This window comes from Felis catus, chromosome A3, assembly GCF_018350175.1.
Source record: "Felis catus isolate Fca126 chromosome A3, F.catus_Fca126_mat1.0, whole genome shotgun sequence".
Taxonomy (NCBI): domain Eukaryota; kingdom Metazoa; phylum Chordata; class Mammalia; order Carnivora; family Felidae; genus Felis; species Felis catus.
The window spans coordinates 62,153,236-62,165,675 of record NC_058370.1 but is presented as its reverse complement, the minus strand read 5'-3'; the positions used below and the strand labels follow the sequence as shown (position 1 = coordinate 62,165,675).

Sequence of the window (12,440 nt, the reverse complement as noted above, 5' to 3'; positions counted from 1 at the left end):
TGATAGCAACTTCATAGGCCCCTAGATGAGTGCCAAACCAGAGGCCTGCCCCTCAGAATGAAACTCTAAGACAAGCAAATAAGCTTCTTTCTCAGAAAGACCGGAGGTGTGTTGTCTTTGCTGTGCCTTGGGGCGGTGGCCAACCAAGAACTGTCTGTTACAGTCCCATGAGACCCATGAAACAAGTCCCCTGGCCACCAGAGCGAGGTGATCAAGGGGCATTCCCTGGGTGGCAGGCATGAAAGCCAGAACACCAGACACATATACAGGGTCCCTTCCTGGAAATACTGGCAATTTGGAGTACAGCAGAGGGAAAGTGTGAAGACAGTGTCCATCTTGTGAGGTCTCTGGAGAGGAGACATCCCCGACAATATCTCTAACATTACCCCATTTAATATTGGCAATTTATCTCTGCAATTATGGGTAATATCAAGAATCTTGTTAGACTCATTTTTTTTTTTCTGTGTATGTGTGTGTGTGTGTGATATAAGCTGGCTATACTAAGATGTAATGCACATCATAACTTTCCCCATTTTCTTTTGTTCTAATCAGGGGCTTATTCTGACAGTTAATAATAGCTTCTCTGAATTTCTCCAATTTTTGTTACCAGTGAGATGACACGAGTATTTCTCTAGGTTAACCTAGTTTCTTTAGAATAACAGCCCAAGAAATACCATTAGAGTCTAAGTCTTTGTGTTCTAATATTCATTGTTGTTATAGCTATTTTCTTAGTACTTAAAACATATAAAATTGTCTTTGTCATTCAACTTTTATAGACTGTTTTCAAAGTCTTTAAAAGACTCTTTTGAGTTGAACAGTCACAATCTGTGTATAACTTTTGACTTCCCCCAAATGTAACTATGTACAGTACTGTAGCAGAATGAAGTATCACATGTATCATCATCCTCACTGGAAAAGTTGGATCCTGGAGTGACACCTGCTCCTTGACCTTCTACACAGGAATCAGCAAAATCTCCTTCCAACCAGAGTCCAGGGGAAGGCAGAACACCTTTACCTGTCTCTCTAGGCTACTTGCTCCACCTCACCCACTTTATGTGGTTCTAATGAAGTTTTGCCTGAGGGAAATGCTGATAAGTGGTGGTATTAGCTCCCAGACTTAAAGAACTTTCAGCACCGAGGACAGCACCCCAGTTCGTTCCATGGTCCAGCTCTGGCCTCTATTTCCTGATCCCAACCCCATGTTCTCCCAGACCCTTTACCTAGGGGGGAGGGAGGTGGGGAAGCTAGTTATTCTTTGGTCCTTGGCCAGATCTGGCCAGTGACTGACCCCACCACGTCTGCAAGATCCCATCCCTCTCCCTACCTTGTTACTTTGCCTTTCAGTTCAAGGCCTCAACCCAATTCCACACAGCTAGGGCTGGGTGAGGAGGGCCAGGGGTGGGCCAGAATCGTGCAGTTGAAGCCTTCCTGGCGCCTTTCCTCCACCTTCCCTTTGCTTATAGTCATTTGGCAACTTCTACCTTACTTTTCAATCACAATATAAGATAGGTATTTATTAAAAACAATCCACATATAAGTGTACCTGTGCAGTTCAAAATCATTCAAGGGTCAAATGTATATCATCATCTAAAAGTATCTGCCTATTTTGTGAATCTGACATTTAAGAAAGGGTAAATCAAAATTTTTTGTATCTTTTTTCTTTCTATAACAATGTACAACTATTTAAATATTTTAGGTCTAAATTTTTAAAGTTCATTACCAATCTAGACATTAAAATTTCAGTAACATATTAAATTTTCATGAATTGTAGTATCCTAAGAATTTTAGGGGTACCTGGGTGACTTAGTCATTTAAGCATCTCACTTTTTTTTTAATGTTTATTTTTGAGAGACAGAGTACGAGCAAGGGAGGGTTAGAGAGAGGGAGACACAGAGTCCAAAGCAGGTTCCAGGCTCTGAGCTGTCAGCACAGACTCCGATATGGGGCTTGAACTCACGGACTGTGAGATCATGATCTGAGCCAAAGTCAGAGTCTTAACCGACTGAGCCACCCAGGTGCCCCTTAAGTGTCCCACTCTTGGTTTCGGCTCAGGTCATCATCTCACAGTTTGTGAGATCGAGCCTTGCGTCAGGCTCTGTGCTGAAAGCATGGACTGCCTGGGTCTCTGTCTCCCTCTCTCTTGCCCCTCACCCACTCATTCTCTCTCTCTCTCAAAATAAATATAAAACTTTTAAAATAAAATTAAGCTATTTAAAAAGAAATTATTTAAATACTATATATGTGCATATATATATATATATATATATACTGTATATATGTGTGTGTATAAATATATAAAGCTTTTACTTTTAAATTCAATTTTACTTTTAAATTCAATTTTAAATTAATCTAGTACAAACTATTGTGTTAAGTTTTTCACCACAAAGTGTTAGACTGAATCCCGTGAAGACTTTAGATTGGTATGTTGCCATACAAATACCTACTGTGAGAGTAATTTGGAAAATCCAAGTACCAGCAGAAGCCCTTATTTGTATTTTTTCCCCATTTCATGTGTATAGTGTTTTTCAGTACTGCTGATGAGAGCTGCATGGGGTAAAATTAGAACTTAAAATAGGAAGGCATGAGGCGACTGGGTGGCTCAGTCAGTTTAGAGTCCAAACTCTTGGTTTTGGATCAGGTCATGATTTAATGGTTTGGAAGTACGAGGCCTGGGTCAGGTGTGGAGCCTGCTTGGTTTCTCTCTCTCTCTCTCTCTCTCTCTCTCTCTCTCTCTCTCTCTCTCTCTCTCTCTCTCAATCTCTCTCTCTCTCTCTCTCTCTCTCTCTCTCTCTCTCTCTGCTCCTCCCCCAGTTCGCATGCACTCTCTCTCTCAGAATAAAAAAAAAATCTTAAAAAAAAAAGGAAGACATTTGGTAGTCTCAGGTGATTCTTAAGAAGGAGCAAATTTAGGAGCCCTTAATGAGTTACCTTTATTGAAGTGAAGTTTGCCAACAAAATTATTTTTGTAAATGAGGGTTAATATGAAGTTCACCTATTTTCATGGCTTTGCAACGCCGTATTTGCTTTGGTGTAGAAAGAGAACCTCAAGCCTAAATGTGTCCTGGTTTTGCAGGTGCACCAGGAGATCGTGCTAGTGAGACCACATGAGGTCCAGGTCTGCCACGAGCCCAGAGTGCCAGAATTCTGACTGTATAGGAATCTGGTGTCTGTCCCTACATGGCAAGACACAGGCTGGAAAAGCGAGGTGTCTGGTTCTACTGAGCCTTGGTGTAAAGCAGAGAAGAGGTAGGACTCAAATTCCTTTTGTACATTTCAGTTGAACCACTGTGACATTCTTGGGGATGGGTGGATTTCTTCATGATGTAACTGGGCTCAAGCAGAACATTTGTGCTTAGTGTCTCCTGGTTACCCAGCAAGACTGGGTGTTCAAAGGCTGGCTTTAAAATAGACTGGAAATAAGTGGGTGAGAAAATAAGTTGGAACAGGCAAGACTTTTTTTTTTATTATGAAATTTATTGTCAAATTGGTTTCCATACAATACCCAGTGCTCATCCCAAAAGGTGCCCTCCTCAATACCCATCACCCAACCTCCCCTCCCTCCCACCCCCCAACAACCCTCAGTTTGTTCTCAGTTTTTTGAGTCTCTTATGCTTTGGCTCTCTCCCTCTCTAACCTCTTTTTTTTTTTTTTGTCTTCCCCTCCCCCATGGTCTTCTGTTAAGTTTCTCAGGATCCACATAAGAGTGAAAACATATGGTATCTGTCTTTCTCTGTATGACTTATTTCACTTAGCATAACACTCTCCAGTTCCATCCATGTTGCTACAGAGGGCCATATTTCATTCTTTCTCATTGCCACGTAGTATTCCATTGTGTATATAAACCACAATTTCTTTATCCATTCATCAGTTGATGGACATTTAGGCTCTTTCCATAGTTTGGCTATTGTTGAAAGTGCTGCTATAAACATTGGGGTACAAGTGCCCCTATGCATCAGTACTCCTGTATCCCTTGGGTAAATTCCTAGTAGTGCTATTGCTGGGTCATAGGGTAGATCTATTTTTAATTTTTTGAGGAAACTCCACACTGTTTTCCTGATCAGCTGCACCAGTTTGCATTCCCACCAACAGTGCAGAGGGTTCCCGTTTCTCCACATCCTCTCCAGCATCTATAGTCTCCTGATTTGTTCATTTTAGCCACTCTGGTGTGAGGTGATATCTGAGTGTGGTTTTGATTTGTATTTCCCTGATGAGGAGTGACATTGAGCATCTTTTCATGTGCCTGTTGGCCATCTGGATGTCTTTTTTTTTTTAACGTTTATTTATTTTTGAGACAGAAACAGACAGAGCATGAATGGGGGAGGGTCAGAGAGAGGGAGACACAGAATCCGAAACAGGCTCCAGGCTCCGAGCTGTTAGCACAGAGCCTGACGTGGGGCTCGAACTCACAGACCGCGAGATCATGACCTGAGCAGAAGTTGGACGCCCAATCGACTGAGTCACCCAGGTGCCCTTGGATGTCTTCCTTAGAGAAGTGTCTATTCATGTTTTCTGCCCATTTCTTCACTGGATTATTTGTTTTTTGGGTGTGGAGTTTGGTGAGCTCTTTATAGATTTTGGATACTAGCCCTTTGATATGTCATTTGCAAATATCTTTTCCATTCCGTTGGTTGCGTTTTAGTTTTGTTGATTGTTTCCTTTGATGTGCAGAAGCTTTTTATCTTCATGAGGTCTCAATAGTTCATTTTTGCTTTTAATTCCCTTGCCTTTGGGGATGTGTCAAGTAAGAAATTGCTGTGGCTGAGGTCATAGAGGTTTTTGCCTGCTTTCTCCTCTAGGGTTTTGATGGTTTCCTGTCTCACATTCAGGTCCTTTATCCATTTTGAGTTTGTTTTTGTGAATGGTGTAAGAAAGTGGTCTAGTTTCAACCTTCTGCATGTTGCTGTCCAGTTCTCCCAGCACCATTTGTTAAAGAGACTGTCTTTTTTCCATTGGATATTCTTTCCTGCTTTGTCAAAGATTAGTTGGCCATACTTTTGTGGGTCTAGTTCTGGGTTTTCTATTCTATCCATTGGTCTATGTGTCTGTTTTTGTGCCAATACCATGCTGTCTTGATGATGACAGCTTTGTAGTAGAGGCTAAAGTCTGGGATTGTGATGCCTCCTGCTTTGGTCTTCTTCAAAATTCCTTTGGCTATTCGGGGCCTTTTGTGGTTCCATACAAATTTTAGGATTGCTTGTTCTAGCTTCAAGAAGAATGTTGGTGCAATTTTGATTGGATTGCACTGAATGTGTAGGTAGCTTTGGGTAGTATTGACATTTTAACAATATTTATTCTTCCAATCCATGAACACGGAATGTTTTTCCATTTCTTTATATCTTCTTCAATTTCCTTCATAAGCTTTCTATAGTTTTCAGCATACAGATCTTTTACATCTTTGGTTAGGTTTATTCCTAGGTATTTTATGCTTCTTGGTGCAATTGTGAATGGGATCAGTTTCTTTCTTTGTCTTTCTGTTGCTTCATTATTAGTGTATAAGAATGCAACTGATTTCTGTACATTGATTTTGTATCCTGTGACTTTGCTGAATTCATGTGTCAGTTCTAGCAGACTTCTGGTGGAGTCTATCGGCTTTTCCATGTATAATATCATGTCATCTGCAAAAGGTGAAAGCTTAACTTCATCTTTGCCAATTTTGATGCCTTTCATTTCCTTTTGTTGTCTGATTGCTGATGCTAGCACTACCAACACTATGTTAAACAACAGTGGTGAGAGTGGACATCCCTGTTGTGTTCCTGATCTCAGGGGGAAAGCTCTCAGTTTTTCCCCATTGAGGATGATATTAGCTGTGGGTTTTTCATAAATGGCTTTTATGATGTTTAAGTATGTTCCTTCTACCCCGACTTTCTCGAGGGTTTTTATTAAGAATTTTGTCAAATGCTTTTTCTGCATTGATTGACAGGATCATATGGTTCTTATCTTTTCTTGTATTAATGTGATATATCACATTGATTGATTTGTGAATGTTGAACCAGCCCTGCAGCCCAGGAATGAATCCCACTTGATCATGGTGAATAATTCTTTTTATATGCCGTTGAATTCTATTTGCTAGTATCTTATTGAGAATTTTTGCATCCATATTCATCAGGGATATTGGCGTGTAGTTCTCTTTTTTTACTGGGTGTCTGTCTGGTTTAGGAATCAAAGTAATACTGGCTTCATAGAATGAGTCTGGAAGTTTTCCTTCCCTTTCTATTTTTTTGGAACAGCTTGAGAATGATAGGTATTATCTCTGCTTTTAATGTCTGGTAGAATTCCCCTGGGAAGCCATCTGGTCCTGGACTCTTATTTGTTGGGAGATTTTTGATAACTGATTCAATTCTTCCCTGGTTATGGGTCTGTTCAAGCTTTCTATTTCTTCCTGTTTGAGTTTTGGAAGTGTGTGGGTGTTTAGGAATTTGTCCATTTCTTCCAGATTGTCCAGTTTGTTGGCATATAATTTTTCATAGTATTCCCTGATAATTGCTTGTATTTCTGAGAGATTGGTTGTAATAACTCCATTTTCATTCATGATTTTATCTATTTGGGTCATCTCCCTTTTCTTTTTGAGAAGCCTAGCTAGAGGTTTATCAATTTTGTTTATTTTTTCAAAAAAACAACTCTTTGTTTCATTGATCTGCTCTACAGTTTTTTTAGATTCTACATTGTTTATTTCTGCTCTGATCTTTATTATTTCTCTTCTTCTGTTGGGTTTGGGGTGTCTTTGCTGTTCTGCTTCCATTTCCTTTAGGTGTGCTGTTAGATTTTGTATTTGGGATTTTTCTTGTTTCTGGAGATAGGCCTTGCAATGTATTTTCCTCTCAGGACTGCCTTTGCTGCATCCCAAAGCATTTGGATTGTTGTATTTTCATTGTCATTTGTTTCCATATATTTTTAAATTTCTTCTCTAATTGCCTGGTTGACCCATTCATCCTTTAGTAGGGTGTTCTTTAACCTCCATGCTTTTGGAGTTTTCTAGACTTTTTCCTGTGGTTGATTTCAAGTTTCATAGCATTGTCGTCTGAAAGTGTGCATGGCATGATCTCAATTCTTTTATACTACTTAAGGGCTGTTTTGTGACCCAGTATGTGATCTATCTTAGAGAATGTTCCATGTGCACTCGAGAAGAAAGTATATTCTGCTGCTTTAGGATGAAAAGTTCTGAATGTATCTGTCAAGTCCATCTGGTCTAGTATATCATTCAGGGCCCTTGTTTCTTTATTGATTCTCTGTCTATATGATCTGTCCATTGTTGTAAGTGGAATATTAAAGTCTCCTGCAATTACCACATTCTTATCAATAAGATTGCTTATGTTTGTGATTGTTTTATATATTTGGGGGCTTCCATATTTGGTGCATAGACATTTATATTTGTTAGCTCTTCCTGATGGATAGACCCTGTAATTATTATGTAATGCCCTTCTTCATCTCGTTACTGCCTTTAATATAAAGTCTAGTTTGTCTGATATAAGTATGGCTACTCCAGCTTTCTTTTGACTTCCAGTCGCATGATAGATAGTTCTCCATCCCTTCACTTTCAATCTGAAGGTGTCCTCAGGTCTAAAATGAGTCTCTTGTAGACAGAAAATAGATGGGTTTTGTTTTTTTATCCATTCTGATACCCTATGTCTTTTGGTTGGAGCATTTAGTCCATTTACATTCAGTGTTATTATTGAAAGATATGGGTTTAGTCATTGTGGTATCTGTAGGTTTCATGATTGTAGTGATGTCTCTGGTACTTTGTGATCCTTGCAACATTTCACTTTCAGAGTCCCCCTTAGGGTCTCTTGTAGGGCTGGTTTAGTGGTGATGAGTTCCTTCAGTTTTTGTTTGGGAAGACCTTTATCTCTCCTCCTATTCTGAATGACAGGCTTGCTGGATAAAGGATTCTTGGCTGCATATTTTTTCTGTTCATCACATTGAAGATTTCCTGCCATTCCTTTCTGGCCTGCCAAGTTTCAGTAGATAGGTCTGATACTACCCTTATGTGTCTACCTTTGTATGTTAGGGCCCATTTATACCTAGCTGCTTTCAGAATTCTCTCTTTATCCTTGTATTTTGCCAGTTTCACTATGTTATGTCGTGTGGAAGATTGATTCAAGTTACGTCCAATGGGAGTTCTCTGTGCCTCTTGGATTTCAATGCCCTTTTCCTTCCCCAGATCAGGGAAGTTCTCAGCTATGATTTGTTCAAATACACCTTCAGTCCCTTTCTCTCTCTCTTCTTCTTCTGGAATTCCTATGATACAGATATTGTTCCATTTGATTGCATCACTTAGTTCTCTAATTCTCCCCTCATACTCCTGGATTTTTTTATCTTTTTCTCAGCTTCCTCTTTTTCCATAATTTTGTCTTCTAATTCACCTATTCTCTCCTCTGCCTCTTCAATTGCAGCTCATTTATAGCATTTTTTAGCTCCTCCTGTTTCTTAGTCCCTTGATCTCTGTAGCAATAGATTCTGTGCTGTCCTCTATACTTTTTTCAAGCCCAGCGATTAATTTTATGACTATTATTTTAAATTCATTTTGTTATACTGTTTAAATCGTTTTTGATCAGCTCATTAGCTGTCACTACTTCCTGGAGTTTCTTTTGAGGAGAATTCTTTCGTTTCGTCATTTTGGATAGTCCCTGGAGTGGCACGGAACTGCAGGGCTCTTCTTCTGTGTTGTCTGGAGTAACTTGCGTTGGTGGGTGGGGCTGCAGTCAGACCTGATGTCTGCCCCCAGCCCACCGCTGGGGCCACAGTCAGACTGGTGTGTGCCTTATCTTCCCCTCTCCCAGAGGCAGGACTCACTGTGGAGTGGTGTGGCCCCTGTCTGGGCTACTTGTACACTGCCAGGCTTGTGGTGCTGCTTCTATGGGATCTGGCGTATTAGCCGGGGTGGATCCACAAGGTGCACAGGGGTGGGAGGGAGGCAGACCCTCGGAGGGATGGATCCACAGAAGCATAGCATTGGGTGTTTGCGCAGTGCAAGGAAGTTTGGTGGCGGGAACTTGTTCCCTTTAGAATTTCGGCTGGGGGATGGGAGAGGGAAATGGCGCTTGCCAGCACTTTTGTTCCCCCGTGGAGCTCTGTCCTTCCAGGGACTCAACAACTCTCCCTCCTGTTGTCCTGTAGCCCTCCCACTCTCTGAGCAGAGCTGTTGACTTTTAACATTCCAGATGTTAAGTCCTGCTGGCTGTCAGAACTCATGCAGTCCAGCCCCTCTGCTTTTGCAAGCCAGACTTGGGGGCTCTGCCTTGCCAGGCAGGCTGCCCCTCCACCGTCCCGTCTCCCTTCTGCCAGTCTGTGTAGCGCACACTGCCTTTCCATCCTTCCTACCCTCTTCCATGGGCCTCTTGTCCACGCTTGGCTCTGGAGAATCTGTTCTGCTAGTCTTCTGGTGGTTTTCTGGGTTATTTAGTCCGATGTGGGTGGAATCTAAGAGATCAGCAGGACACGGTGAGCCCAGCATCCTCCTACACCGCCATCTTCCGGGAGTGGGGGCAGGGGGAAGAAACCAGGCAAGACTTTCTGAAAGATTAAACCAAACTGACACTATTGTGGCATACCCAGCTTACCTGGTATGTGTGTATGTGTTATTTCTACAGGTACCATTTGGAGGATTTGTGGGAGTTTTAAAATTGGAAAAGGGTCAACACTCTTCTATTTAAAAGGAAGAGGACATATTAGATGTGTGCATTTTTTTCTATCAGGGACCTTCAGTGACCACCGTGGAAAGACACGGAATTTAGACCATAGGAAGTTCCAGCCACGATAAATCAAACTGCATAGAATAAGGCAATGATAGAAGGGTGTACTTTGGGGTGAGAGAATCCAAATAAATTAATCTTGCTGTAAAGAAGAGACACACAACAATTCAAGGCTTTTGAAAAAAGCATCATTTATTTCAAAGTACAACACAAAGTTGTATTTTTAAGAAATACACATTCAATCTTGTATTTCAAGACTTGGCTATGTGCATTTCAGTTTATCTTTAAAATAAATTCAGGTATACAAATGGTACATACCTCAAGTACAAACAGCACAGAAAATGCATATGGTCTCAACCGAATGTTTTTACATTCATTCACTGTTCTTAAAGTTGACTTACATTTCTGTAATCTGCTTTTAAACCAAGACAGCCTTATTTTAAAAAAATACTCTGTATTTTTCAGCACAAAGTCCTCATACGTTTTTAAAATTAGATCTTGGCGCATAATATTGTGAAATTATTAAAAACCAAACTCGGTAATTTAATAAAATTGTCACATGCCAGGACTTCTGATTCAACTCAAATTATTTCCTTAGCTGTAAATGTCAAATTTGTGTTCATACAGATAAATAAAGGATGGAAGAAGACAGGTGGTGGAAACTTGATAGCAGTTAAGGTTTTCAGATGTACAGGCCTTATTAGAGTTTGTGGCTGAGTCCAGACTTTTCCCTAAAAGCACAACAGCAAATCTCATATTATCGTAATTGCAAGAAAGATCTGAAAGAAGCGAGTGGTACGAGCCTGCCCTGCTTGAATCTGTTTTGCAAAGATGAGGAGGGTGGGGAGTGGGAAGCTACAGCAGTAACAGCCTTAAAAGATGTCTCAAAAACTGGCATATCATGATCTAGATGAGGGGCCCCCACTTTTTTTTTTTTTTTTTTTTTGCCTAATTTCAATTCTCATGAGGGAAGTGTGAATTAGACCAAGGGTCAGAGCTTCTTCTTCCGATTGTGGGGCTCCATATCCGCCACGGGTTGTACGTTTGCCCCAGATCATCGGCCGGACTGGAGGTGGAGGGAGCATGAGGAGCAGAGGAGGTCTCTGTGCCCATGAGGCCGATGCTTGGCAGCGTGCTGGCTGGGGTGGAGAAGGGCAGGGTGCTATTCAGGCTGCTGGACCAGATCGAGCTGCAGAATGGAGTGGTGGACCACAAGCTGCTGGTGTTGCCGAGGATCGACTGACAAGACAGAAAACATAGCATGGAGCATCGGGGCTGACAGGCGCGCAGGTGGGACGCGGGTGAAGGTTAGGCTACAAACCGGGACTGGGCCGCAGCTTCGATAACCTTCTTTATCTTGGATATAAATGTTTCATATATACGGGCATCTCAGGGTCTGGTGTTTTAAAGAAAGGTTGGCAAACTACAGTCGGAGGGCCAAATCCAGCCCTGCCTGTTTCTGTCCACAGGAGGTCTGCCGGAACACGGCCGCACCTGCCTGTGGCCGTGCTGTCCCACTACTTCTGTGCTGCCGTGGCGCAGGTGAGCAGACGTTACAGAAGCAGCAGGGCCCGCAAAGCCTAAGATCTTTCCTGACCCCTGTTTGAAAGGCACCTTAACCATTCTTTAAAAAGGAAGCTAGAATGATTACAGTGAATATAAGTTTGAAATCCATGAAGGTAAAATATCTCCTGTTCAACCCTGCTTGTCTAGTTTTCCTGAGAATGAAGAAAGAATCACAGTGGGATATTTTTTTCTGCCATAACTTTGTGAAAGCTGAAACCAGTAATTATTTTCCTTGGTAAGAATACTTTTTTGGTGCATGGTCTTTACGGAAAAATCTAGCTGAGAAACGCACACTGGAAAAGCTCAAGCTAGGACACAGGTGTTTCTCAGAAGCAAAATAAATGTGACCCTCCAGCAGCTTGCTCCTGGGGGGCCGAGGGGCTGCAGGATGGAGAGGGTGAAGGCCACCCTCAGTCGCTGTCTGGCCCCAGCCACAGGTGGGGCAGATTTACAGGTTGGGAAGCTGCTGGAATGACTTTTCTCTACTAGGAGACCAAACCCACAGCTGCTCATTTGTTGTTTCTATACTTTGACTGTAACAGCTCTGAAGAGTACTGATGGGTCACTCTGGCAGAGTAAGAACACAGCAATGGAGACAATAAAAGAACTAACCTGGCCCTTCCACATTGCTCTCTGGCTTTTATAACGGTGCCAGCGCTGCCTGAGTGACAGTGACGGCAGTAATAATGAGGGTTCAGGTGAGGCCCAAGCCCCAAGTACTCACAGAGGCCGTGTGGGTCGGGGAACCGGAGCTGGCTGGCCAGGAAGGGCTGGGATCCGTTGCTGGAGAGTCCCAAAGGTAGGAAGGGCCACTACTAAACTCGTTCCAGCCCCTCTGGGAGGCCTGATTGCACGACCGAGATAACCCGAGTTTGCTGAAAACTTCTGCAAGTAAGGAAGCAATCAATTCTGTATCTTATGTTGCCACACTCACTCATGTAGGACAAGATGGGGCATTCAGAGGCATATACCCCCCCACTGCTCACTTGGAGTCTCACACCTGCTCTGCCAGCTCCCACCACACCCCAGGGAAGATGGGGAACAGGGGGTGTTCCCCACAACACAGGCACATGGCACACAATCTGAGCTCTTTACCCACACCCATCACTGGATGACATCAAGTGCAAATACCCCATCTCTGATATGACCGTGGTGAATGCAAAGCTTGCACTGTTGCCTCTAATT

At 42.2% G+C, this 12,440-nt stretch overlaps 2 protein-coding genes across 4 annotated transcripts in view; one reads left to right on the top strand and one right to left on the bottom strand.

The window, feature by feature from the left end:
* LOC123384431 overlaps positions 1–12,440 on the top strand; it is a 47,017-nt gene that overhangs the window by 27,302 nt on the left and 7,275 nt on the right. For 2 of the 3 annotated variants that reach the window (XM_045054106.1, XM_045054105.1), the window contains exons 2-3: positions 3,074–3,246; positions 11,159–11,231. In XM_045054106.1, coding sequence (XP_044910041.1) covers positions 3,105–3,246; positions 11,159–11,231 — 215 coding nt within the window. In that variant the 5' untranslated portion in view covers positions 3,074–3,104. The remainder of the gene's footprint in view (positions 1–3,073; positions 3,247–11,158; positions 11,232–12,440) is intronic. The other variant, XR_006595495.1, reaches the window with a different exon arrangement.
* The window catches only part of TMEM131 (transmembrane protein 131), a 239,896-nt gene continuing 237,311 nt past the window's right edge, over positions 9,856–12,440 (bottom strand). The window contains exons 40-41 of the mRNA XM_003983920.6: positions 11,980–12,140; positions 9,856–10,928 (exon numbers count right to left, since the gene is read on the bottom strand). Of these exons, the coding sequence (XP_003983969.2) occupies positions 10,644–10,928; positions 11,980–12,140 (446 nt within the window). The 3' untranslated portion in view covers positions 9,856–10,643. The remainder of the gene's footprint in view (positions 10,929–11,979; positions 12,141–12,440) is intronic.